The sequence below is a fragment of the Anas acuta genome, chromosome 1 (assembly GCF_963932015.1).
Source record: "Anas acuta chromosome 1, bAnaAcu1.1, whole genome shotgun sequence".
Lineage (NCBI taxonomy): Eukaryota > Metazoa > Chordata > Aves > Anseriformes > Anatidae > Anas > Anas acuta.
Genome location: NC_088979.1, coordinates 1430413 through 1457694, shown reverse-complemented (window position 1 = coordinate 1457694; position 27282 = coordinate 1430413). Strand labels below are relative to the sequence as shown.

The following is a 27282-nucleotide window of genomic DNA, read 5'->3' as shown; positions in this document are numbered from 1 at the left end:
CAGCCAAGCCGAGTTTCACAGGTAGGAGTCTGGCTTTCCCATCAAGAGCTTGCTCCGTGGTGATAAGGAGTCAGATCCAGGTAAGGACGTAGCAAATAAATGCACTTTGCAGTGGGGAAAAATCCTTTTGAGTCTAGCTTGACATCTCCCTCTTCCTCCCCCATGCAGAGGGAGTTTGTCCTAGTAAGAGGTGGCTCTGTCAAGATAAACTTGGCCAAGATATGCTCACGGCGATGTGTTTGTTTTAGTGAATTGTAATGGTGGTAATGAGCTGTAGCACACGGCAATTCTCACAGATAACCAGTGATAGGAGCAGAGGGAACGGCCTCGAGTTGTGCCAGGGGAGGCTCAGGTTGGCAATGAGGAGACATTTCTGCTCAGCAAGAGCGCTCAGGCCTTGGGACGGGTTGCCCAGGGAGGTGGGGGAGTCCCCGTCCCTGGGGGTGTTCAAGGAGAGGTTGGACGTGGTGCTTGGGGACAGGGCTTGGGGGTGACATTATGGGTAGGGGGGTGGTTGGAGCAGGTGATCCTGGAGGGCTTTTCCAACCCTAATGATTTTATGAAACTTCTGCTGACAACAGGGCTTCCATCTTCTTGTTTAAAGCTGCTGCTCCATCCTTGTTTCTGTGGTGGAGATTCGAGGTGGGAAGGGAATGAATGTGAAGGTGAAGCTGGAACACTGCAACAAACTATTTCAGAGAGCACCCCAACCTTTTTTTTTGAGAAGGAGCTGCTGGCTGAGAGGCAGTTTGCTTTCCTCCTGTGTCTGTTTCAGGGTATATTTTTCCTCACCATCAATTTTAAAAACATGAAAAATCTTCAACACCTTCAGGTTAAAACAAACCAACTTGTTTCCTTCATCTCTTCCCCGTTCTTCTCCCCACACTGGGGTCTTCTCTGATGTCTTGCCATTGGAAATGTTCTGCTGTGATGTACAGGAGACAAGACAGCTTGTATTTGTGCTGCACTATCTGCATATAAATGGGTGACTTTAATCTAGTGGAGCAGGTCAGAAGCCAAAAACTTCCTTTTGAAACCGTGGGTAAGGATGAAACATCAGTTTTATGCAAATTTAGAACGTACACTCTAGAATCAGCACTGAAAGATGTGACTTGTGTTGTGAACAAAAGGATAAAGGCAAGCACTGACTAACGCTGCCCTTGTGTTGTCTGAGGGGACGGATTTTCAAAAATTGTATTTTTTATTTTTTTCTACTGGGTCTTTAAAAAGATAGTTTGGTTCCCGAAAAAAAAAAAAGCCATGCTACAGAGGGAAAACAAGTGTTTGCTGCTTGAGGGTTTTACTGTCTGTTTCTGAGGTTTGGTCACTTACTGTGCTGCTTTTATTTCCCACAACTGTTTGGTTGCTTTCTTTGTGTGAATACTTTTTTTGGGGGTTAGAAATGTGCTGCTTTGGTGACCTCAGTTTTTGCTGAGGCATGTTCTGACTACTGACAAAATATATCCTATGTGAAAGGTCATCCTTAATGTTTGTGTACGCTGCACTTGAGCTAATCCTTCCCTTCTCTCTTTTCTTTTCAGGGGATCTACAAGTATCTGGAGAGGAGTTTCTCAGACTTTAAGCAGAGAGGCTTTGTTGTTGGATATGACACACGAGGTCAGGTGACCAGCAACTGCAGCAGTAAGAAGTATGAGTATTGATTACATTTGCAAGACTAGAAATTAAAATGTGGCTTTGAATGCGTTCCCTTCTATCAGAACATTTTAATGTCGTGAACTGTGCACACTTCCCCTCCCCTAAATAGTAAATAGTAAGGAAGAGAGGCATGGATTAATGCCTTTGTAATACCACTTGCTGTGCACGTGTGGGATGTCAGGCTAGTCGCCTCACCAAAGAATTTACAGCATAAATGCACAAGAACATTAGGCAGACGTTAAGAAGTTGCTAAGCCTGGAGAGAAATTTTAAATGTGAAGGTAAATTCAGAGTACTAACACCTCTAGCTTGAAGTCACTAAATATTAATGCACTGTTGTTAACATTGTCTTTCACGTTACACATCTGATTGAAACTTGCTTGGGGGAGAAGAGTTCTGCCTTCAGCCTACTGTAACCCTTAATTTTGATGCCCTTTTGCTGCTCTGTAATCTCAATATTTCCACACCAGGACTGTCTTACACAGGATGATTAAATATAAACTTCTCGTGATGTCAAATTGAGCTGTTTGCAGGGAAAGGGGAGGGGTGATGCCTAAAAACTGCTTTCTAAATTTGATGAGGAATCGTAGTTCCTTCTCATTAGGGCAACAAAGCTTGTAATGGCGTGGTTTATGAAAGAAAGCAATAATGTAGTTAATCATTATTTAGTTATAGTTTATTATTGTAGTTCATGTGGCTACTGTGGTTAATTGTTTTAACTATTATTTCTGTCCACATTTAACGTTGTAGGAATGTAAAAGTTCTTGGTATTGCAGGGCACAGAAACTAGTGACTCTTCAAAGAAGCAACTATCTTTTAAGAGCTTTTCCATTTCCATGAAGCCTGCATCTCCACACCTTTCTGTCTGCCATGGAGATGTGCAGCACATTATCCTCCAGGCATTGGCATTAGGGTTTTGAATTTACCCCTTACATTGTATTTGCAAGGCTGTTTCCCAATTTGCCTCTGTTGTACACAATTTAAAAATGTGGAAGTGTTAGGAAAACATCCCTTTTCAGCCACGCAAAGCTTGGAATTTGGATTTGGTGGCAGCACAGTCTTAATGGTTCATGTGTCAAAGGAGCAAATCAATTCTCAATTATGTTGCCTTTGTCCCCTTGAACTGTCTCATAGTTCCAATCATTCTAAAATCAAATTAAACCTCCCCAAAAAGGTGTTTTCAGCCCAATCAACACGCTCATCTGGCTCTGTGTGAGCAGTAGCGCACCTTCCTTTGCATCAGTTCCAGTGTGGAGGGGGATGGCAGGAGTTCTGATGGTATCTTGTAATTAAGCTGATGGACTTTATTGTGTTACAGGAGCAAGAGTTCAGGGGCTTGAACTGCACGCTTAGCTCTCAAACTCCTAAGTGGTATCAGGTTATTATCAGTGGAATTCTGAGTACGGAATTCTTAAAACAGACTTGCAATATACCCCTAATGGGAAGATAAACAAGTGTTAGTGCTTGTTTATTAAAATAAGTGAGCAAAGAAAACATTTTATTTAACTTCTCATTGGATTTGACTCAGAGCAGGACTTCCCACTGTTAATTGTTGAGCTGTGTGTACCTGCCTTGAAAGGAACAGCTTCATATCAAACTCTGCTTCGTAAAAGAGGATGAGTTTCCCTGCTTTTTGAAATGAAAAGTTTAGTATAAAGGCAAAGCTTAAAAACACAGCTACTTTCTATCTTTCTAGAGGTAAAAGCATGCTGGTTTGCAGAATTATGTTTTAGGAATATATCTAGTTTCAGGAAATAACCTGAAACTGCTGAACAAGCTTCACTGGGTGGGTTCCTGAGTTCTTTTCTTCAGAATTTGCTGTTGCTGACATTTGGCACTTTGGTATTTCTGGGAGATTGGTTCAATCCTTGAATTAAGGAAAAGTGTCACTCCTCCAGCAGGCTCTGTACTTTTTTTGGACGGGATATCAATGTTTTATTTACATTGTTGACAGGAGTGCCTGGCACTCTTCAGGCAATAAATAAAAGTGCTCTCTTGGGTTCTGCAACCTGAAAGCTGTATGACATTGATTGTACAAACTGTAGGATGCAGCTATTTATGTAAGCAAAGGACAAACAGAGGGATTTAAGAAACAAGTGAAATGAAAAATACAATAATGCTCTGTAGCTATTGGTTGTCATGGGGACTTGGGTTGCCTGACTGTCTTATTTTTGTGTTGGTAGACTTGCAAAGCTCACTGCAGCTGTCCTACTGGCTAAAGATGTACCTGTCTACTTCTTCTCGACATACGTCCCTACGCCTTTTGTGGTGAGTCATCTCCTTCATCTTGTTGAACCCTGCAGTTAAGGGAGTATTTAAGTTTACTGAAAACGTGAACTAGCAATTATCTGCTCAAATTCCAGCGTTCAAATGGAAAAACAGAGGATGCTCGGTACACTTGGCTCTTCAGGGAGACTGTAGAAAAAATGTTGCTGAATTCTGAGTGCAGATAGTCACAGTCACATCTCACCCTAGGCTGCTCAGCTAGGACAATGGTCACTGTAGTTGAGGCATTGCAGGCTACAGGTGAAGCATTCTCCTGTTTTTACTCTGTGCTTAAACATCCGAGTGTGGTTAGGGATCAAACATAATATTTGTGTGTGTGTGTGACTATATACACATACATAGTATGTTTAAAAACGTGACTTCCACTGCTTAGAGCAGAAGAAATGGCCTGCATTCACTTTTAATATCTCACACAAAGCTTTCTCTTCTAGTCAGAGAAGCTTATTCTTACAGAGCTCTACACCTCTTTCTATTTTGCGAGCTCTTCTAGTCTGCTATGGATGCTGCTGATCCAGTTTCTAGCTCCAAATACTTGTTTTTCAGCAAGTTTTTGGTGAATTCCTTCATTCTATTTCAACCTTTTTCCTCTTTCGCAATGCTAATGTAATCTAAGTGTAGGCTTTCTTCAGTTGGCTGGTTAACAACTGTGTTTATGGAATTGGGAAATAGAATCATGTTGTTGTGCAACAGCATAGAAATATTCGGAACAATCTCTCTGTTGCTAGCTACAGAGAACAGAATGGTGAGCATTTGTTTAAATACTTTTCAAATAAGCCGGTGAAACATGAAGAGCTATTTCTGTAGCATCCTTTTGCATAACTCTCCTAACAATATATTGTTTTTGTGCTAGCTGCGGAATTCTTGGGTAAACCAACATTTCTGGGTGTCTTTTTCAGCCCTATGCTGTTCAGCAGCTGAAAGCTGTTGCTGGTGTGATGATCACAGCATCCCACAACCGTAAGGAGGACAATGGATATAAGGTAAAGCTTAACTCTGAGGTTTGTAACGCATCAGTGAGCTGCTTTCCAGTAGTACCTGTGAGCCTTAGGTGCACTGGGAGGCATTTTTGGCTTCTTCTGCAGCACGCGTGCTTGTGCATTAAAAGAAAAAACAATTTCAAGTAACACTTCATTCTATATCCTTCCAAATTATGTGCATTTTCTTCTGAGACCAGAGCCAAAGATCACACTGCTTATGTGTCTTGAGCACAAGTGTGTTGTGGCATTGTGTAGAGTCAAGTCAGCAGCTCAGGGAATGCCTGAACAACTCATCAGTTCACCTCTCAGGTTTAAAAATGAACTTAAAACTGAGCTAGAACTTAAGTGAGTTAATTAGTTAACGCAGTAGGTAACGATGCTGAAGTTGGTGACAGTTTAATATTTGATTAATAACACTGTAGTAGTTTGTGCTCTTTGTGTGAGATTTGTTATACTGGGCAGTGAGACAGATGGCTTTGTTTTTGAAAGCTCAGAGCAGCATAACAATCATAATAGGAATTCCACTTATACAGTGTTGTAACATGTTATTTCCTTTCTTAACTTTATAAGAATCTAAACTTTAAGATCGGCTGCCTGGGAGCTCAGTAGCAGCTCAGTGAGTAATGACAATGATAGCAAAACCAGCGTCACTGTGCACAGAGGTGACTCTTGCAGGTGATTGTACTGCATTTGTCCTCTGTGGGACAAGCTGCAAAGTACTTCAGCCTTTACGTGTGCTTAGTCCTACCTCTGAATAAGAAAATAAGCCTCATCGGTTTTCTAAGTGCTTATTATATCAAAAAACTATTGTTTCTGTCTTCTGATACCAAATACTTCACTTTTTTCAGCAGTGTTTTTTCTAGTCTCTCACTTTTTTTCCCTCCCAATGTTTCTCCTGTCAATTCAAGCAGCTTCTAAAGGTTTTGGACAATTTTAACCAAACCTGATAAAACAATAGTTTTGATGCTGAGGACCTATGTGCTTGATGAAAGCCAGTGACCAAGAAAAGAGACTGATTGGTCTGAACAGAAAGTCTACACAGTGAATCTAACCATGATGTTGGAAAAACTGCAAGAAAACAGTCATCTATATAATTCTTTGACAGAAACTTTCTTTTAGCTCATGGTTTGATAGTGTTTCCAGCTGGAAAGATTACAGTTGCTCAGTTATGGGAAGAACAAGTACCTTGACACAGTGCTTATCTGTTTTTAGTTTGAAAACAAGCTGTTTTTATCAAAAAGAATGCCAGGCTATGCAGAAGATAACGTTTTATTTCTATTCCACTGAGCACAACAATGTTAAGTGTAGGCTTCCCAGTTTTGTTTTTTCATGTCCTGATGACTTCAGTCGTAATAGATGAATAATTTTTTTTGAAAATAGGTCGCTTGCTTAGAAACTGGTGTTACATAAATGCAGCCATAAACTGTGATCCAAAATGACTTGAGAATTGGATGAATCTGATTCTACGCTTTTATCCGTGATTAAGATGCAGAAAACATGTGGAATGCTGTAGATAAGAGAACTCATGAAGTTAATAATATTTGTAAACAAACTGTCTTGTTTTCTTTAAACCTTTATCAGGTTTATTGGGAAAATGGAGCACAGATCACATCTCCTCATGACAAGGAAATCATAAAATGTATAGAAGAGTGCGTTGAACCATGGAACGGCTCTTGGAACGACAATCTAGTGGATACCAGTCCTCTTAGACAGGATCCTCTGAAGAAAATTTGTGACTGTTACATGGAAGATCTGAAAAAGATCTGTTATCATAGGTATTGTATAAAAATAAAATGTACTTAAATTATGTTTTTAAGTAAGCTCTGGATTACAGTGTGGAAAATTGAGTGCTGATAGGTACGATTCATGCTTAATGATATAGCACAGGCTGCTGCCATACAATAAACTTTTTTTACTGGGGAGATGTGGAGGGCATGGATTGTCTTCCGAAATTTTAATGGTTTTGGACTTGGAAGTAGCAATTGTTATTGTCCTCGATCAGTACCTTGATTTCTGCCTTTATGGTTCACAGAAATTAGGAGCTCCACTCTGCCACAGACATCGCTGCCTGCTTGAGGCAGTTGTCCTGTGCTTTTCATGGTGGAAAGAATTTTCAGTCATCTCCCCATTCTGTCTCACCCAGTCCCTTTTCCAATGTGTCACTAAATTAGGTGGCTGTGATCAGAACAGAACCATGTAAAGCAGCTAGCTTCAGACTCGAGTCCGGTCCCTGCCTTTGAACACTAGGCTATGATAATTTTTCATGTGAGCCATTTTATTTAATGCTCAAAGAACGCTGAAGAAAACACAGTAATTTAGAGTAAAGAAGTGTACATGCGTGAAATGGAATAAAATGATTAAGTTTGAAGGTTAGACAGAACATGAGTAAAAGGAGGAGGATGAGTAACTTCGGTGAAGTAGAGTGGGAATAAGATCTTCAGGATGGTGAAAGGATTTGAGTTTGATGTAGAAATGAATGGTTCGGCTGTAGGAGATTTTCAGCCAGCTCAACGGTAGGTAAATATCTAACTTTCCAGGAGGTGGGGAGCTTTAAGCCAACAATTTTTAGAGAAGGTCCAAATGAGCATTCTTTTACTTTTTCTTTAAAATTAATGCAGAAATCAGTGGAATTAGGATAAAATGTAGTTGTATCGTTCTTTTGCTCTTGCTTTCTGACATGAAAGTGGTCTTGTAAAATAAATATGATCTTACTGAATTTCTTCTTTCCTTTCCTTACTAGGGAAATAAACATGCAAACAAATTTGAAGTTTGTTCATACCTCATTTCATGGAGTTGGACATGACTACGTGCAATCGGCTTTTAAGGCCTTTGGCTTTCAGCCCCCCATTCCAGTACCTGAACAAAAAGATCCAGATCCAGACTTCTCTACTGTCAAATGCCCAAATCCTGAGGAAGGAGAATCTGTGCTGGTATTTTAGTTTCTACTTCATCAGATTTATGTGTTTCTGGGGATTTCATTTCATTTAGATGCAATACTTTGATGAAAAACCAATTGGGGAAGGAACAGGGAGTACCTGGCTTTCAGTTGTGTTTACTCACTGGGCAATCTGCATGATTTTCTTTTCTATGTGTTATATGTAAACTAACTAAGACTGCATTTATTTCATTTCCTGCTCCCCACCTATCTCCCTCTAGGAGTTGTCACTGAGGCTTGCAGAGAAAGAAAGCGCTAAAGTCGTCGTGGCCACCGATCCAGATGCGGATAGACTAGCAGTGGCAGAACAGCAGGAGAAGTAAGTAATGGGACCTTTTTACTTCTCTTAATGAGGAACAGGTAGTGAATGCTGCAGAATGACCCAAAGTGATAGACACATACCTTAAATCCACCCTTTCTGGTTGTGCCTTAGCTGTGTGGGTATTTTTCATGCTAGCTTCCTGTTTTAGTATAACTCCAGTGATGTGTTTTAAATAAAATCAGTTAACACAGGAAAAAAAAATTGCTGAAATACTAGAGGTACAGTAAAAGGCCAAGTAAAACTTAAGTGAAAAGTTCAGTGGTTGCTAAAGATAGATCTAAGTAGGAAAAGCAGTTTCTGCTTTTTCACTTCTATCAGGCAAATAAATGTTATCTTGGGACAGTTAGTTATTTTTTTTCCTGGCTTCTTTATATTGAATATAAATTATTTTTCTTCCACTAGCAGGCCAAAATGCCAATAATTGTGTAAGTAGTAACTGTCTGTAGTGCACAGCTGTGCAGGCATTGCCTGACTGCAGTGCATAGACTATAGATTGCTATTCTTCCATCCAATAAATTACAAGGTGTTTGCAAGTTGATAGTAAGATAACTTAATTGATACCTCTTGCTTGGAAATAGAACGTTCTGTGCTTGTAAATCATTGAAATGTGATGAATGTGGAGTCCTGTTTAGTATGGCTTTGTGTAGAGCAGCTCGTCAGTAGTGTGCTCAGATCCTGATTGATCCAGTGACTGCAGAAAACATCTTCATGCTCCCAGGAAACTTGAAAGAACGCTTAAATTTTCTATTTTCTGTTTTGTTTACAGTGGCTGCTGGAAAGTGTTCACTGGCAACGAGCTAGCAGCTTTGTTTGGGTGGTGGATGTTTTCGTGCTGGAAGGAAAACTGCTCCAAAGATGCTGATGTGAAGAATGTTTACATGTTAGCGACCACAGTTTCCTCAAAAATTTTGAGGGCAATTGCACTTAAAGAAGGATTTCACTTTGAAGTATGTGTGGGTTTTAATCATGCCATCTTGCAGAGTAAAATCTGATTGCAGTATTCTTTCTTTTCTCTCTCTCAGCCCTTCACTTACAATTTAATGAAATGAAAAATACAAAAATAACTTCCGGCCTCTGGCTGGGACTGTTTCTGCATCCCAATATGCAGAGAATGCTCTTTTTTAACCTAGAGAAGCCTGATTTCAGTATCAGGTAGACTAGCATCTGCAGCTTGTTTCTCAGTGCACCTTTCAGTGAATGCAAGCTATGGTATCAACCTCTGCAAATCTGTAGAGTAGGCAACTCAAAATCTGTAAAGTAGGCAACTCAAAACTTTAATTACATATACTGACATGTTTTTCTATAGGTTCTTGTCCTATACAGCTGGATGTATCCAGACCTAATCACCTTGCACTGATTCATAGAATCCCAGAATTATTGGGGTTGGAAAAGCCCTGCAGGATCACCTGCTCCAATCACCCGCTACCACCCATGTCCCCACCAAGCCCTGTCCCCAAGCACCACGTCCAACCTCTCCTTGAACACCCCCAGGGACGGGGACTCCCCCACCTCCCTGGGCAACCCGTCCCAAGGCCTGAGCGCTCTTGCTGAGCAGAAATGTCTCCTCATTGCCAACCTGAGCCTCCCCTGGCACAACTCGAGGCCGTTCCCTCTGCTCCTGGCCCTGGTTCCCTGTGAGCAGAGGCTCCAGGGCCTCGATGTCCTTCTGGCAGCGAGGGGCCCAAAGCTGAACCCAGCACTCGAGGGGTGGCCTCAGCAGAGCAGAGCCCAGGGGGACGAGCACCTCCCTGGCCCTGCTGGCCACACTCTTTCTGACTCAAGCTTAAAAAAAAGAAAATGTGTGCTGCCCCTGCAGACTGACAGTTATTACTTTAGTTCCTGCATTCGAAGTAAGTACTTCTGATTACTGGGGCTGTTGAATGTTAGCCACAAGAGATGCAAATACTCTAAAGCTTAGCACAAACGTACTAAGATTCAGGTCTTGTTTCGTGCACATGTTGAAATTAAACCTGTTGGGAAAAAATGTTTCGTCAAACAATGAGGAATTAAAAAGTGAATTTGAAGCGATGCTGAAAGCTATTTTGTTTGACTTTCCAAATACGATTAATCCGGATGAGTATCGTTGCCTTATAGAGGATTTCATTATCGCACTAAATAACGTTCATACTATTTTTCTAGCAAGGAACACATTTGACCAGAAAACAGCTGGGAATTTATAGAACCCCTTGGTGTCCTCTGAGAGCCTCCTCTCTCTGTACTTTCCTTTACTTTGTGATCAGTTTCTAAAATTTTCACTGCTTTTGCATGATTTGAAGAGCATAAGTGCATTTCCCTTCTACCACCCCCAAACTGCTGTAAATTTTCCTTTACATGATTCTCTCGTATTATAAGATCTTCCTTCCTGTAGCACTTATCAGAGATCTCGCAGATAACAGCAGTCTCTCAAGCACGCTTATTCCTTAACTTAATATTCAGGTCCCAGCTGAGTATTTACTAGTATGCTATCTGGTGTCACTTTGCCTTAGATTCATAAGCTAAATTGAAGGTCTGACTTGTCTACTGTCCTTATTCTGTTGATCAGTTAATGAGGTTTAAATTCAGGAAAGCTATTCCATGAAAGAAGGAAAAATGCCCTTCAGCTTTAGTGTGTTGACTCAGCAGACTTTCCCTTTGACCTTAAAATCCTGAATGCATCCAGTGTTTTTCCCTCTTCTCTGAACTTCCAAGGCTGACATGAAAGGTTGCAATTCAGGGAAGTATCCTGGAGGTGAAGGGACCAGTGGTTACACTTTTGTTTGACTTGAAACTAAGTAGAGAGTTTGTATATAGAGCATTCTTTTTTTCCCTCTCTGTTTCAGGAGACACTCCCTGGTTTTAAGTGGATTGGAAGTAGAGTAAAAGATCTCCTAGATAATGGAAAAGAAGTTCTCTTTGCCTTTGAAGAGTCTATCGGTATGTATATGACTATCACTTTAAAATGTCAAGGGCTGTGCAGCAGAACTGTAACTAAAAAGGAGTGGTCTTAGTTGTGAAAACAAACACACAAGTACTGTTTGTTCTCTATTCTTCTTGTTACTAGTACTGGTATTTTGCTCTCATCAAATCAACTTGACAACTATTGTAGTAAATGCTGTTAAATACTGATGATCCCATCAGATCTCTGGTCCTGATAGTGTTTTTACATAACTACACTGTGAACATTTCAGCTGTAGGGATTCTTCCATTCTTAGGATGAATGGCAGCTTTTTAGGATAGCATACTCACATACAGTAAGTCATTTGAAAAGGAAGCCTTTCCTGAAGAGAGCGTGTATTCCATATCAGTTTTCTCCCATAGTCATAAAACTCCAGAAGCTTTTAACAATACAGAATTAAGATCTTGCTCGTGAATCCCTTCAGAAAGAAGGCAGACTGGCAGTACTGTGGAGCGCTGTTTTTTAGGTTACCAAATCTATCAATAGGATTCCTTTGGTTTACATTACTGGCAAGACTTTGCAATATTGCAGTGCTTGCACAGAACAAGAAAATTGATATGTCTAGCAGAGTACTCTGAGAGATCCTCTCAGACAACAGATATTATCAGTCTGGATTCAATTGATTACAGTACATATCCTTCTATCCCTTTAACCCTGAAGTTAACTAGATTTCATAGAGGGGAACAATATGCAGTAATAAAAAGCTTACATATATTGGCCAATTTTCAGTTGTGTGAAACAAGGTTAAAATTTCACTTGGTAAATCAGTATAATAGTATGTCAACTTAGTTTTCCACAATCAGGTTTTTGTTTCTAGGCTTCATGTGTGGCACATCAGTGTTGGATAAAGACGGTGTAAGCGCAGCTGTGGTCATAGCCGAAATGGCAGCCTACCTGGAAAGCAAGAACCTGTCGCTGGCACAGAAGCTCATTGAGGTATATGAAACGTAAGTTGCGATTTTCATTAATGTTTTCTTTAGCTATTTTGGACAAAGCAGCGTGAGGGGAGGTTCAGATACACCAGGAAAAATTCTTCAGTGTGATGATGCTCAAACAGTGGAATCGGCTTCCTGGTGGAATTGGTTGATGCCCCATGCTTGTCATTGTTCAAGAGGATGATTTGGCTAATGCCCTTCATAATATTCTCTAATTTATGGTTAGTCCCGAAGTGGTCAGGCACTTGGACTTGATGTTCTTAGTTCAGTTGAAAGGGACCCCCAATTCAGTTCTAACCCATTGGCTTTTATTTCTTTGTAACTGAAGCCTGTACTGGAATTCAAAAATACCTTGAGATGTTCAGAGTAATGCAAAAAATCTGCTTCAGAGGCCAAATGTTTCCCTATAAATATCTGTGTGCCCACAGCTGTGAGAGCTGAATTCTTTTTCTGTTGTTTTTCCAAACAGGGACTGACTTTAGATACCAAATGTGCAGGAAACTCCTGAACTTTTTAACTGAAAAAAATCATCTTTTCTTGTAGGTATGGATATCACATATCAAAGACTTCCTATTTCTTGTGCTACGATCCTCCTACTATCAAGAGGATATTTGAGAAGCTTCGGAACTTTGATGCCCCTCAGTCTTACCCAAAGTTTTGTGGTATTTACAATATATTACACGTGCGAGATGTTACCACTGGCTATGATAGCAGCCAGCCGAATAAGAAATCGGTGAGTTACAAAGAATTTTTGCAGGAGAGGTTCTGTTTTTGAAGAGATTGGAAGTTAAATACACCCGAAGTAATACAGTTGTGTTGTTTGTGTAGGTGCTGCCGGTGAGTAAAAGCAGTCAGATGATCACTTTTACATTTCAAAATGGTTGTGTTGCCACCCTTCGGACAAGTGGAACAGAACCAAAGATCAAGTACTACGCCGAGATGTGTGCACTGCCCGAACAGAGGTCAGTAGCAGGACTGCATGCATGCATTCCTAAATGTCTTTGGGCTGAAAAGACAACACTCAGGCATCAATTCCTGCATGGAGAGGGATTCCTCTGCTGCTTCCTTAGAGGTCTCAGCTGGCTGTTCCAGCCTGTTAACTGGCCTGAGTGATGCACGTTCCTGTTCATAAGACATCCCCTTTGTAGTGGATAAGCCAAAAAAAAACAAATTTTAAGCATCTGCTACTGTAGGAGACTTCTTTTATTAACCCAATTGCTCGTTCTCTTGGAATTAATACGTAGCAAAGTTGTGCTGCTGCTGACATACTTAAACTCCTGTTGGATTCCTGTTGCATTTGGGAGTCTGCTGTGTTGCTCCAAGGTACTGGATAGTAATTAGAGGTCTGTCGCCTTTTGATAACCACATGGCTTTTTAGCTTCTTCAGTTAAAAAAAAAAAAAAAAATTTTTGAAATTACACTTTTTTAAATGCTGTAAACAGATGCAGATGAGTATCTTTGGTTCTCAGTCTAGCTGAGATAGAGTAGATAACTTGAAAATAGCATGAAGGAGCCTCTGATTCTGTATTTGTTTCTACTTATGGGCAGGAATTCAGGATGAACATATTTTTGTCTCTGACCAAAACATGCAGTTATAGGCAGGCAGTGGATAATGGAAGTTTAACTTTGCTTGTAAAATGTGCGTGTGTGTGGATGCACAAGTTTGTGCCTAGACAAATTTCCAGAGGATGCTGAATTACTCTTTAAAACACTATTAATTGCTACATGAAGTGTCCAACACAGCTAGAGCCCATCTTCTGAATCAGCTTTTTGAATTGAGTATGGAATAACAGCAGAAGTGGTAGAAGTTTCCTGAATGACAGCTCGTAGCAAATAAATGCAAGCTTCTGGTAAGAGAGCTTGCTGATTGTCTGCTCTAGGAATGCACTTTGAGTAGGGAGATTCTCAATTCAGTTGGAACGTGCTTCTGTAAACTTGGAAGTGGGCAAGCTACCATCTGATGTCAGTTGCTGAAGAAAAGATAAGGTATGGTTGAGGCAAACAGCTGCACCAACAAGGAAGGAATAAATGCTGACAGTATGACCCCTAACCTAACAGAGGGCTGGACAAGTAGGGGAAGTGGATAGGGAAACAGTACTGGTGATGCTTTGCATCTGTTGGGCTTCTGCTGTTTGTTCTGATACGTCAGCAAAATACAATGACCTTTAATTTCAATAATGCTGCTGGTTAATAGCAATCACAATCTGGAATGTGAAATTGAAAAGCTTTCAAGCTTCCCTGGTTCAAGGCATTAGTGCTTCAAAACATACTTCTCTCTGTAATTGCTTTGCAAATATTTCAGAGTTCATCGATTATTCTTAAAAGCTGAGCATCAGGAATGTCAGTTCTGTTGCAGCATTTTGGGGTGCATTTCTAAAAGGAGGTGGTGACCTGAAGGGCACCAATGTGTTGCAAGTTCTGTACGTGAGCAAAGCCCATGTAAATAAAAAGCCTGTTTTGCCTCTTTAAGAAGAAGCTGAGTTCCCCTTCCTCCTATGAGACTTTCAGGATAGGAAAGGGAGTACACAGCTTTAAATTGGGAAAGGATCAGTGTATTAGGATGTTGTATTGTGAGCAGTGACACTTCACCTGATTACTCTATCCCCTGAATTTAAATTTCAGTCAAAATACAGTCACGTACCCTTGAAGGGCAGCTGAAATCCATGTAGAGAAGAACATAGGGCACCTCCCCCTTCTATTAGTATCTCTTTCTAACTTTTAAATCAATGAATAATCAGTGTCTTAGCAGTTCTGCATGGGCTTTGCTGCAGTTTGTTCCTGTGCTCTCTTGGCTGGGAAAATTATCACCCTCTAGTGGCAATAGCCAGAAATCCACCAGAATTACCAAGCTACTGGAAAGGAGCTTGTTAAAGCAAGCAGGTTGGAGCCTTTCCATGTAGGAAACGTAACAAAGCTACTCCATCACCAACAGATCTTGTTATTTTTTTAATTTATATTTTAAATAGATGCTTGGTGTTAACCTCTGACATCTTATTCCCTTTCTAGTGACAGAGCCGTGCTGGAAGAAGAACTTCAGAAGCTTATTGGGGCTTTGATCGAGAATTTTCTGGAACCTGATAAGAACGGACTGATCTGGCGCTCCGCTTAGATCTCCTGGTTAAAGAAGTGACTGCTTGCACTGCGTTATGTCAAACAAAGGAACCAAGAACAGGACTTGACTGAATATGTGTGCGTGTGTGTGTGTTTAAACAAGCAGCTACATTTTTATTCTATAACGAAGAAGCATTCTTTTGTCAGAACTCTGGGCTAGCAAACTAGGATAAATAGAGGAAGTAAAAGAGACGGATGGGATTTATTACTTAGACTTTCCTGTTCTTTTGACCAAAAGGCTAATTGACCTGCACCAATGCAGATGAACCGCCACAGCAGCTTTAAAACAGTTCTCTGTAATTGTTGGGGTCTCGTCTTAAACTAATTTCAGGTATCCAGCCCCTCTCGTGTGAAAAGGCTTTAAAATGGAATAGTCGCGGTGTTTGAAGGAAGCGTTCACCCCAAGCTGACAAAAAGAGCCTGCTTCTTCCTAGCTGTTCTGAGTGAATGTTGGTGGTGTTCTTACAGGTCTTAATTTCCGACTGTGTTGAAGTAGAACCCAGTGCTTAGCATATCTTGTTTAGACAAGTTGTTCCGATACAACGTTTTTCAGCTACTTAAGTATCCTTCTGTTGTCAAAGGTGCTCTTGGTGTGGTGTTTCTTTCCTGTGTGTATCTTAAAATATTTACCAGAGAGTGAAACGACAGTGGCAACACATGCAGTTCCACTTGCAGGCTGTTCTTTGAGTTCCGTGGTGCCTTTCCAAGGCTTCCAGAGGAGTAGAAACTTGTTCATTTCTTGGTTAAATTGCCTGCTGTAACTACTACAGGCTTTATAGCTTTTTTTTTTTTCCAGTCCCATATCTTTGAAGGGACTTGATTGTTATTTTTATTAAAGGTTTCAGAAATTCAGTAACTTTGTATGAAAATTCCAGTTAGGAACTTTTTTGGTTTTGATGGCTTGAAGTCATAATGCCTGTGTATTTAAAGAAACAAAAGGAGGGGGGAGAATGGAGGTCAGACTTTTTTTTTACTAAATCTTATTGTCACATCTTATTAACTACCTTCTGTATTCTTTTAAGGCACGATTTTTACTTCTCACTGTTTTCTATCTTTGCTTGAGCAGAAAGTGATCCTCTTAAATCACTTTTTTTCTAAAAAGAAAAAAAAATAATACTGATACAGAAACATGTAGGTGTCTACCAATTCAAAATACAAAAGCCGTGTTTTGGCATAGGAAAGCTCTTGAAGATGCTTTAAGTGAAACAACACTGAGGAAAAACTGGATATTGATTAACTGAGAATAATATTCATTAACATTGGCTACTAAATTGCTGACAGCCTTCAAAATAAACTCAGTGATGTTGTGGACATCTGTCCGCTCTCTTTACAGTAATTAAAGAAAAGAAATAGATTAAAAACTGAACTGAAGGTTACGTGAGAAGAACCCAAGATGCACTTAATTTAAAACCATTGCTTTGCCCCTGTTAAATATCTAAACTTATCCTCCATCTCCTTGTCCCTTGCAGCTTGACGCCGTAGGACCGTGCAGAGTGGTTTTTGTATGTGTTGCACCCAGACGGCTTTAAAAGAGCACCGAGGTTTCTCTGTCTGTGCGGGTATCGGGTATTTCATGCTGATAGAAGCTTTGCACTATAACCGTGGAGAAGTATTTTTGCTGTATGTGAATGTACATGTACCGCAGAAAGTCTGTGTTGCACAAATTCTTATTTACCACCGATATTTATTTATTTTTTATTTTAAGAGGAAACGTTTCCAAAATGTTCTGCAATGGAGTGAAATGTATCTAATGCCAAAAACCTCTTTTATTTTTTTTTTCCTGATTGTACGTGTGACTGACGCGATGAGGAAAATGGGTGAAAGCATTTACACTTAGAGTATAACTCCTTGTATTGTACAGCTCTGGGGAGGTATCAGGAGGCGTGACGGCATGACTTTGATGCTTTGCCTTCAGTTTTCACAAAAAGGTTCGAACCCGGCTCCTGCTCTGACTGCACTGAATTTGAAGGAGGTCTTGCCATTTCTTCGCCCAGCAGCAGAATCAAAACCTTGGATGGTTTGGATTTTGCTGTTAAATACCCTACGAGCAGTTCAAAGAGAACAAGTCGCTTGGAACACGAGTAAAGGTTAGAACTGTAAAAAGCATAACGTGTGACCTGAGGCCAGCTGTGCGTGTGTTGTAGCAGTTAGCGTTAGGAGTTGTCTTGTGAGTTAATAATTGTGTTCCTACAACGTGCAGGAATCTGCAGGGTCCCAGAGGTCTGCTTTATCAGTAGGCAAGAGTTATAAATGCAGTGTGGAAGAGAACTGTGAGTATATTTTCAAATCGTTGCTCTTAGAAGTTGGCTACTGTTCATGAGCTAAATACCTGTAGTAAAGATAAATATCTTTAGTAAAAAAATGAACACAGGGAGTTAAGGATCTAGGTTTCTCCTCGTCGATAGGTTTGAGCAGTAAGTTATAGATGTAGTAGTGCTCTTGGAATGACAGCGACAGGCACAAGATATTGAATGTATTTTAAGGGTATAGTAACTATTGCTGATCTTAAACTGCTGCTACCCTCGTTCTCCTCCCGTATTTGAACCGTTTGATATATTTATACTGTTCCATTTGAGGAACTATTTCCCTTATCTCCTCCCTTTTGCCTCGTTTCCCTTACTTTTACTGTGAAGGACTGTAATTCTCTTATTTCAGTGTCCTGTAACTTCCTTGTACAGCGTGTCAGAGTTTGTTGGGCTTGTGCACAATCTTCTTCAGTTGCTGGCTGTCCTTTTCGGGCAAGAACAAAAGCTTTTCAAACTTGAGTAGGAAGCAGGTGAGCGATCAAATGCGTTCTGGCTGTGGTTCACTAGGTGCTTCCAGTTAAAATGCAGCTCTTCAGAAGTTGGTCTACAACAAGTCATCAGCTTAACCTCCAATCATCCTGCTGATTGTTTTTTAGCGTTTAGGGGGGATTGTTTTTGTTTTCTCTTTTTGAGACAGGCTTAATCCCTGTCTCACTCAGTTATAGGGTAAAATTGTACTTGCAAGGGCCTAGGAGAGGAACTTTTTAAGTACAGGGAACTTGCCAGGCGAAGTTGGATGTCCGTGAGCTTCTAGCCAACTTTTTTTATTCTAGTTGTGATATAGTGTGCAGTCTGTGGCTTGGATAGCTTCAAGTGATTCTCATGTCTCTCCTTCTGCAACTCTAAAGGATGCTTCCATGGCATGAGTCAAACAGGCTCATGTAGAAAAGAAGGAAGGAGCGTGTTTAACCCTGGGGAGTTCAACTGGAAGGTCCACATAAAGCTTGAGGTTGTGTAGCCCCCGTTTTGCATTTGCTATTGACACAGGATCCTGTTTAAATGAGGTGGGGGCAGTCTGCTTTGCTTGCCCTCCCTGCAGCCAGGACTGCTTTCCTTAGGCTGAAAGGGAATTGGCATCTTGCCTGAGTCAATCCCCTAATATCCTAAATTTAAATGCCTAACTCTTTTTCTAAAGAGGGGAAATACTTAATTTACACTGCAAACGATGCAAATAAGAACTAAAATTCGTTGCCTTTCTGTTTCAGACGTAGAGGTGACTTACAACACGCAGTGCCCGCTGCCCGGAGGCCTTTTACCCACCTTGGGCAGTTGTTGACCGATCTCAAGCTCTGTTGCAGGTATCCTCCAACTAAAGATAAGCTGAAATCTTGCTCCCTGGTGTAGCAGCACTCAGGTAGCACTCGGTGTCTCCTCTTTGGCTCCTGAGGCATTAGGGAGGTTGGTTTCTGTTTTAAACACCGCAGTGATGCTGAGCTCTGCACTGAGGCTTTAAACAGGGGCTCCTGTGTCTGAGAAACAGATGAAACCCTTTGCAAATAATTTGGTGTGGTTTCAGGACACCTCAGAACCAGGCTTTCCTGGGCCCAGTGCAGAAATGAGATATTTCCCGGGACCGGTGAGCCCTGGTGAATAAAGTTAAAGACTTAAGTGGCCGTTCTTTTTAATCTTAACCCTATTATTGTCATTATTTCATCTTTTCCCCTCTGTTCTCCCCACTTAAACAAGGAGGGTTGTTTGCGTGGTGACACGTGGATGATTAAAACCCGTCTTGCCACCAGACCCCTGGTGCACAGGACGCTTGCTCTCCTTCCCCACCCTTTTTGCGTGCTCGGTAGTAGCTTTGTACCAGGTGGTTGAAGTATCCAAAGTCGCATTGTTCCCTTCCTTGCCTCGAGTCCTGGCGGGTTCTGGATCTGTGCTCTCGTTTACCCAGTGTCTGTTCTCCTGTAAAACTAGGGCATATTATGAATAGAGTGAGAATTTGCACTTTTCTGAAGTATTTCTGTGTGTATTGCTACGTGGATTTAGCTGAATGAAGTGTTACAGGTAATAAAATATTCTCTTCGTAGTAGCAATCCTTCCTGTTTCCTGTGTGTTTTTTTTTTTATTTATTCAAAGGGAATTGCCCCCAAAACAGCTGGCAGGTAACAGTTCCCACCTTGGAATAGGAACACGGACCGTGTGCCACCTGGAGGACTTGATTTGTGCCCCATATTGGTGGGAAATCCTCAAATCCTCCTACCCAGCTGCAGGTGGGTCCCTGCCACCCCAAGCTTCACGGACAACAGCGTTTCCTAAAGCTGGTGGGAGATTTCCCCCTCCTGATGGTGTAGGATTTGTGAACCACGTTTTTTTTCCTTCTTTTTTTTTAGGCAGGAATCAGAGGAAGGAACAGCTCCCCATGTCTGCAGCTCCTGATTGCTCGGGATAACCTAAGACACTGTCTTCATAAATGCAGGAGAGAAAGGCTGGGATATATGGCACAAAAAGGAGATCGAGGGGACCGTGCTCCTAAGAAAGATGCAAATTGATCAGGTGCAGGCTTAGGAGGACATTTGGGGCCATAGGGCAATTAAGAAGCTGATGTTTTGGGGTGAGTTTGTCCTAGGAACCTTAACCTCCCAGCAGGGAGCTGGCGAGAGGAGGGTGAGGCTGTTTGTGAGCCTGCAGGCTACAATTGCGTAATGTACAAACACAAATTTGTACAAATTCGGTATTTTAAGGCTTTTTTAAAACCATGAAGGTTGGTATAAAACAGGGGCACAGCATCACACCCAGGAGGGCTCCTGCATCCCTTTAGGGACAGCTGCAGACCTCATCCCAGAGAAGTCTGCCAAGGAATTGTTCCTTTTTTTCCTGCTTCCCAAGGCTGAACCCCCTCTGTTCCCTGCTCTGGCCTCCATCCTCCCCCTAGCTCACCAAAATTAGCCCCAGGAATGGGGCTATTAAAGAATTAATGATCCTCTGGAGCAAGGGGAGCAGTTTTCATCCCATTTGTCACCGTTCCTCTTTTTCCTGCCCCATGGTGCTTTTCCTTGCTGCGCTGGCCTTGGGCACATGGTGACAGCCCCGATCTGTCCTGTCCTGTACACCTCCCTGGGTCCCATCCTGGATCCACACAGACAGCTCCAAAAGCACCATTTTTTGCCCCATTTCATGGCCCTGCCTTGCAGCCAGCCAGCAAGGGGCAACTCCTGACCCTGCCTACAACAGATCTTGGGGCAGAGATTCTGCCAAACCCTGCAGCCCCGAGCACCGAAAACACATGGGGTTGGGGGGAAAAAAGGGAGGAAAACCAAATTTGGGAGCTTTTGCTGGGTCTTAGAGCAGCTGGGGGTGGAGGTTTGGGGTGCTGAGAGCCATGGGGGGGGGTTTATCAGCCTCGCAGAGCCCATGCGGAAAAATTGCAGCAATTCCAGCCCTCTTGGTGTACCTCTGGGTTTATGCAACCAAAAAACACGTTTTGAGCCTCGTTTGGCCAACAAGTCTCCATCTCCCTAATCCAAAGATCTGCCAGCAGGCCCCGGCCATGGGATAATCCTCCTGGATTGGCACCGGGGGGCTATGAGCTGTGCAGAATTACGTTCATGGTAACGAGACACGAGAATTACGCTCCTCCAGCTGCTTAATTACACAACTGCTCGCAGCCCGTGCAAAATCGGGGGGGGGACCAGGTCGTTGCTGCCCTGCAGGGTTTGCGGCCAGGTGTCCAAATCCACCCTCCTGCCCCTTTTATTGCTCGGGCACCGTGTTTTGGTTGCAAGGGGGGGTTGCAGGGGTGGGAAAATGGGATGAGGTGGGAAAGTGGACAAGGAACGAGGGCTGGGGTTTCTCCTCTCCAAATCTCCCCGGTAATTCATCGGGCGGGGTGGTGGGATGGTTTAACTCGCAGCCTTTTCCCTGGCTCAGCACGCACCCACCCTCTCTGCACCACCTCTCCTGTCCCTGCCGGCTCACCTGCCTCGGCGCCGGGCTTGCAAAAGGGGGAAAATAAAAAGGGAGAAAATGCAAAGGGAGGAAACGCAAAGCACCCTGCGCCGGGTCCCGTCCTTCCCGGGGCTCTGGGCACAGAAAAAATTGCGCTGCCCCTTGGCAGAGTTCTGCTGGATGAACAGGAGCTGAGTGCACGCACACACACTGCACCCCCAGGGGGGGCAGAAAGCCCCCAAAACACCCCAGCTGCTTTTTTTTCCTTATTTTTAAGCCCGACACGCTGCGTACCTGCAAAAACCCTGCCAAACCAGCAGTGCTGCCCGGCATCCCCAAGCAGCCGGCGATACGGGCACCGAGGACGCACCGAGGGTGTCCCCAGCCCTCCGAGGATGCTGAGCCTCCGGGCACAGAATTTTAAGGAGCCACTTCCCACGAGCTCTGGCTTCATTTGGAAACCCTGCGAGTCGCAGCCCCGCGCTGCTTCTCCCTGCAGCTCTAGGTGCTCATGAATTATGGAACAAACGCTCCAGAGCGCAAAATCGCTTCGGAAAGCTGCTCTCCGGATGATTTACCAAGCCCCTGCCTCCCTAACCAGGGCTGGCTCCGTGCACAAACCCCACCAAAGCGCCCTGCCTCCCCCGAGCAGCCCAGGAGAAGAAGTTTTTGGGCGCCAGCAAAACTCAGCGCTTCCAGGGAGCCCGCGGCTGCTGCCTGCCTTTGGAGAACCAAGCGCAAAAACCAGCGGGTATCCGGGACCCCCTGCAAGAAGCTTGAGAGAGAACAGACGATACAAAGGATGCAGCTTTTGATATATTTGCTGTAGGATATAGTAACAGGCACGGTTCTAAAGCAAACACGGGCAGGTGCGCTAGAGCCGGAGCATTTTCTTCGCTCGTTTGAAATTACGAAGTGGTGAGGCAGCCTAGTCTAGGAGCTGGGTTAGGGTCCGAAACGAGCTGCCCCCGCGTGCCCCGGGGAACATGCACGCAGCCCGCGGAGGCGATTCCCACACGGCTGCGTCGTTTTGTGCCTGGGAAGAGATGGAATTTGGTGCCAAAGAAAGGAAAAGCGGTCAATGGGCTCGGAAAAGCACATTGTTACGCGGGGAGAGAAGCCGGCCCGTGCTTTTTCCTCCAGGTGCGGAGCAAGAAACAAAAAGGGGAAAGAAAAAAAAAAAAAGAGAAACCAAGCGAAGTTTTGCCTTAGTCAAATACAAATCTAATAGGAAAGAGCTGTACATGGTCAAAGTCGAGTCCGGGCTCTGGGAACGTCCAGGACAGTTTCAGGTACGGCCCGCAGCTCCCCGGGATGTGCCCAAAACTCACGTGTGCGCTGCGAGTCCGACACGGGGACCGGCTCCAAATCCATGGGGCCACCACGGCTCTGTCCCGGCCCTCGCTTCGCCCACACGTGCACGGGGACGGGGGAGAGGATCTGTTCCAGTGGGATGGGATGGAGCAGGGCGCAGGATGAGCCAGTTTGGAGCCCTCCAAAGTGGGATGCTGCCCACTCGGACGCACCCCAACGCGGGCATGCGCAGCACCCCCAGGGGTGGCTCTGCCTCCGGAGCGGCGCCGCGGCACCGGGATGGGATCGAGGAGGATGCCGGGGATGGAGGCGTCGAGGGGCAGCGTTGGGCGGATTTTTGGGGTGCTGTCAGAGGCCGGGGGTGCCGGCGGTGCTGGCGCAGCGTGGATCGGCGTCCTGCTCGTAGCGGTAGTGGTAGCCCTCCATCTGGTCTCGGCAAGCTTCCCGCAGGTTGTGCAGCCAACGCTTGATGCCGCGGCGGTTCAGGTAGAGCACCATGAGGAAGACGATGCCGATGAGGGCCAGCACGATGCCGAAAAAGACGTAGGAGGCCGTCTCCAGCCTCCCGGCCTCTCCACCCTCCGAGGCCCCGCAGCCCAACCCTTCGGGCCGCAGGCGCAGCAGCGCGGTGCCGCGTAACGGAGGAGGCCCGGAGCAGCGCAGGCTTCGAGCGTCGAGCACGCGGGTGGCGGAGGAGCGTAGCCAAAGCAGCAGCGGGCGCAGGGCGCAATCGCAACGCAACGGGTTGGCTCCTAGGGACACCCGAAGCCCCCGCAAGCCCGGAGCCTCCAAGCTCCGCAGCTCGGCGGCCGCCAGCCGCTGCAGGGAGTTGTTGCGGAGGTCCAGCTCCTCCAAGCCGGCGGGCAGGAGGGCGAAGGGCAGCTCCTGCAGCCGGTTGCCCGCCAGCTCCAGGCGCCGCAGGCTGAGGTTGCGCAGCGCCAAGGCGAGCTGCTCCTCCAGCGGGGCGGCCAGCAGCGCCTGGTTGAGCTGCAGCGTGCGCAGCAGCGGGGCGCCGGAGAAAGCGCCCGGAGCCACCGAAATCAAAGGGTTTTGGCTCAGGTCGAGGGTCCTCAAGGCCGGCAGCCCCTGCAGGGCCATGTCCTCGATGGCCTGGATGTTGTCGTGGCGCAGGCGGAGCAGGCGGAGGTCGGGCAGCGGGTGGGTGGTGGTGAAGGCGGCTTTGCGCAGCACGCTCAGGTTGCTGCCGGTGATGCTCAGGTTGTGCACCGAGGCCGGCAGCTCCCTGGGCGGCTCGTCCAGCCGCTCGTAGCGGCACTGCACCAGCTCGGGGGTGGCCACGCAGTAGCAGGGGGACGGGCAGCCCCCGGGGGCGGCGGCGGGGGGCACGGCCAGGGGCAGCAAGGCGAGCCCCAGCCAGGGCAACCAGCGCCCGCCCGCCGCCCGCGCCTGCTTGCGGGCCATGCTCGGCACCCGGGCATGCAGGGGGGGATGTCGGGCAGGGCAGGGCCGGGGGGGGAGCCGAGCTGCCTCCCTTCCTGCCCCCCCGGGGCCGAGCAGGCTCCGCAGCTCGCTGCGCGCAGCCGGAGGCTCTGCTGGAAGCGCCGGGCGCGCCGCTGCCCAAATCGGGCTGGGGGCGGGAGGAGGAGGAGGAGGAGGAGGAGGGGAGGAAGGAGAGGGGGAGGAGGAGGGGGAGGAGAGGAGGAGGAGGAGGAGTGGGGGGAGGACGGGGGGGCTGCGGGCTGGGCGGAGGAGAGCGGCGGGCGGCTGCCGTCGGGGGTGCGGTGCTGCTGCTCGGCTCGGCTCGGCTCGGCTCAGCCCGGCTCCATTCAGCACGAATCAGATCAAGGTGGCTTGGTCCGGCTCGGCTAGGCTCAGCCTGGCTTGGTCAAGCTCGGCTCGGCTCAGCCCGGTTGCGTTCAGCCCGGCTTGGTTCAACCCAGCTTGGTTCATCCCGGCTCGGTTCAACCCAGTTAGGCTCAGCCCGGCTCGGTTCAACCCAGTTCGGCTCAGCCTGGCTCGGTTCAGCTTTTCTCGGCTAAGCCCGGCTCGGTTCAGCCCGGCTCGGCTCGGGGCTGCTCGGATCCCTCCCAGCCCGGGGATCGTCCCGGGGCTGTCCCTGTCCCTTTCCACCGCGGGCAGGGTTGGGGCTGTCCCGGTTTTCGCAGCCCAGGGAATTGCCGGGGGCTGTCCCGGCCCCCTCCAAGCCGGGGGGACAGGTTCGGGGCCACCCCGGTCCCCTCCGCCCGGGGGTGTCCCCAGGTCCCCGCAGCATCCCCGAGCTCCGCAGCCCGGAGAGCGGCGGCTGCCACCGGGCACTCAGAATAAAAAAAGCTGGCATCAGGCTCTGTTATTTCCTCCCGGCTTTATTATTTTATATTTTATTTTATTTTATTTTATTTTATTTTATTTTATTTTATTTTATTTTATTTTATTTTATTTTATTTTATTTTATTTTATTTTATTATTTTATTTTATTTTATTTTATTTTATTTTATTTTATTTTATTTTATTTTATTTTATTTTATTTTATTTTATTATTTATTTTATTTTATTATTTATTTTATTTTCCACCTTCCTTCTTGTATCAGCTGCTCTAATCAGAGCTCCTGCCTGCAAAGCCTGCCTCTGTCCTGCCAGGGCCGGGGGGCTGCTGTGGACGGGGAGGGGGGATGCGAGCTCCTGGCCATGGGGCACAGCTCTGGGATCGACACCAATTTTTTGGGGTGCAGAGGCAGCCGAGCAGCCCAGGGATCAGGGTGTGGGTGCTGAACCCCTTGGGGTGCCAAAAACCTCCAGGGACCCGAGCTGGGCTTGCAATAATAACCCCCAGCCTGGGCAGATTTCCATTTTTCTTGGCTTTTCTGCTCTTTTTTTTGTCTTTTCTGCTCTTCCCTCCCCTGATCTCACACCCCACTTTTTAAAATCCTTTTTCCCCAAAGGATTTTTTTTTTTTTCCCCATCGGGATTCCCTGAACGTCCCCTGGATTCTGCAGGGACCGGGTGCGTTTTGGATGCCGGGGTGAGCGGGTGCCTTGCGCCTGCTCCCGACCACCCTACATCGGGCTGTCAGGAAGGACAAATCCTATATTTAAAGTGTCAGCAAACGACGGCAGCCAGAGAAAGCCAGGGAGGGGTGGCAGGGGAGGAATAGGTTCAGGAACACATCAAATTTTATGCCATGAATTATTTAAGCACGAGGCTGTGTCTGCTCTGGCACCGAAGGACGGGGAGCCCGATATGCGCAGCCTGCATGTCCCAGCCCCAAACCAGCTCGGGACCCAGCTGCGGGTGTGGAATTCACCCTTTCCCCTCTTTCCTTTTGCAGCCGCTGTTCCCTGGCCTCCCTCCAGCTGGGCTGAAGCTTTTCCGAGGTGCAGACCCCAAAGCTGAGCCCCCAGCACCCCAAGGACACCCCCATCCTCCTCCATCCCCCAAGGGATGGGGCGCTTTGGGGTGGATGATCTGTGCGCACCGTTGTGTCCTCTTCCACAGCATCCCCGTGTCCTTGCGATGAGATTTAGGTTGGGATTGCTACAATTTGCTCCCAATAAATCAATCTGGACCATCACATTTTCTTCCCAAGGCTTCCGAAGAGCACTGAAGGCTCGTGCCACCAGCACGTAGCCGCCGGCTCTGCGGCGTTGCCTCCCCTTCCCCACTTTGATGATGCCCATGGTATTTTGGGGGCTGCATCCCAGGGATGTGGGTCCAGCCCTGGAGCCCTCTGATGCCCAATTTTTGCCACCACTGTTGCTTTTTTTGGCTTTTTAGCAAGGGCTGGAATAAAAGGGCAGCCAGGGCTTTGGCTCACGCTCACAGCACGTCCACAGGAGGCTCGGGGTCCCCCAAACGAGGCTGAAGGCTCTCCTCCTCCTCCCCACACATCCCAAATCCGACTCTCCATGGGGTTTTCTTGCTTTTTCCTCGTGGTTTGTGGGCAGCGCTTTTGGGCTGAGGTTTCTGTGACCGGAGGTGTCGTAGAAACACTTTCAGCGCTGGCCAGCCTTAAACGGGCGATCAGCAACATACGTTGCCCCTTGTCTTTTACAGGGGAAGATCCAAAGGCATAAAAGTGATTATTATTATTTTTTTTAATTTAAAAAAAATTAAAAAAAAATCATCTTATGGCCTTTGTGCCGCTCCTGGGCACATTTTCAAGTCTTGCTCCATGAGTGCAAAGAGGGAGTTTTTGCACGGGGAAAGGTGCAGAGCCTCGTGCAAGGCTTTGGGGATGGAGACAGTCACGATAGCGGTGTGAGCTGGGACATTTTAATGCCACCGAAATCCACCCCCGTGCCACTGGAATTGCTCCTTTCCCTGCAAAAGGCTCCTTAGAAAAATGCTGGAAAATGAGGGGTGTTGTGCCGTGACCTTTCCAGGTGAAGCCGCTGCTAACAACTCGTCTTTCACTTTGAAAAACCCCTTCCACCTGTGTTTGCACAGGGCTGGCACTGAAATTAAAATTTTATTTCAGCTTTGGCTTCATCCTAGGTGACTTCCCTTCCTTTCTTGCTTGGATCACAAAAAAAAAAAATTTGTAAAATTCAGCTTTTAGCCCAGCTCGGGAGGCGGGAGAAGAACCCGGGGGAAGGTTTTGAGGTTTTGTGCTTTGCCCATGGCCAAGGGATGTCCCTGAGGAGCCTTCCCCTGGCTCGGT

At 45.7% G+C, this 27282-nt stretch overlaps 2 protein-coding genes across 3 annotated transcripts in view; one reads left to right on the top strand and one right to left on the bottom strand.

The window, feature by feature from the left end:
- PGM2L1 (phosphoglucomutase 2 like 1) overlaps positions 1-19498 on the top strand; it is a 41056-nt gene extending 21558 nt beyond the window's left edge. For both annotated transcript variants that reach the window (XM_068685926.1, XM_068685853.1), the window contains 12 exons: positions 1542-1648; positions 3839-3923; positions 4838-4921; positions 6500-6693; positions 7659-7848; positions 8075-8172; positions 8942-9122; positions 10995-11088; positions 11928-12057; positions 12589-12778; positions 12874-13007; positions 15052-19498. In XM_068685926.1, the coding sequence (XP_068542027.1) occupies positions 1542-1648; positions 3839-3923; positions 4838-4921; positions 6500-6693; positions 7659-7848; positions 8075-8172; positions 8942-9122; positions 10995-11088; positions 11928-12057; positions 12589-12778; positions 12874-13007; positions 15052-15154 (1590 nt within the window). In that variant the 3' untranslated portion in view covers positions 15155-19498. The remainder of the gene's footprint in view (positions 1-1541; positions 1649-3838; positions 3924-4837; positions 4922-6499; positions 6694-7658; positions 7849-8074; positions 8173-8941; positions 9123-10994; positions 11089-11927; positions 12058-12588; positions 12779-12873; positions 13008-15051) is intronic.
- A 2655-nt stretch (positions 19499-22153) lies between these two features.
- Positions 22154-24265, bottom strand: TPBGL (trophoblast glycoprotein like). Its single transcript, XM_068686054.1, has one exon. It carries the CDS (start codon positions 24084-24086, stop codon positions 23013-23015), a length of 1074 nt encoding a protein of 357 aa, XP_068542155.1. The 5' UTR covers positions 24087-24265; the 3' UTR covers positions 22154-23012.
- Between the last annotated feature and the right edge of the window lie 3017 nt (positions 24266-27282).

Coding starts and splice junctions, on each gene's coding strand:
- TPBGL (XM_068686054.1), bottom strand. CDS start 24,086: ATGGCCCGCAAGCAGGCGCGGGCGGCGGGCGGGCGCTGGTTGCCCTGG.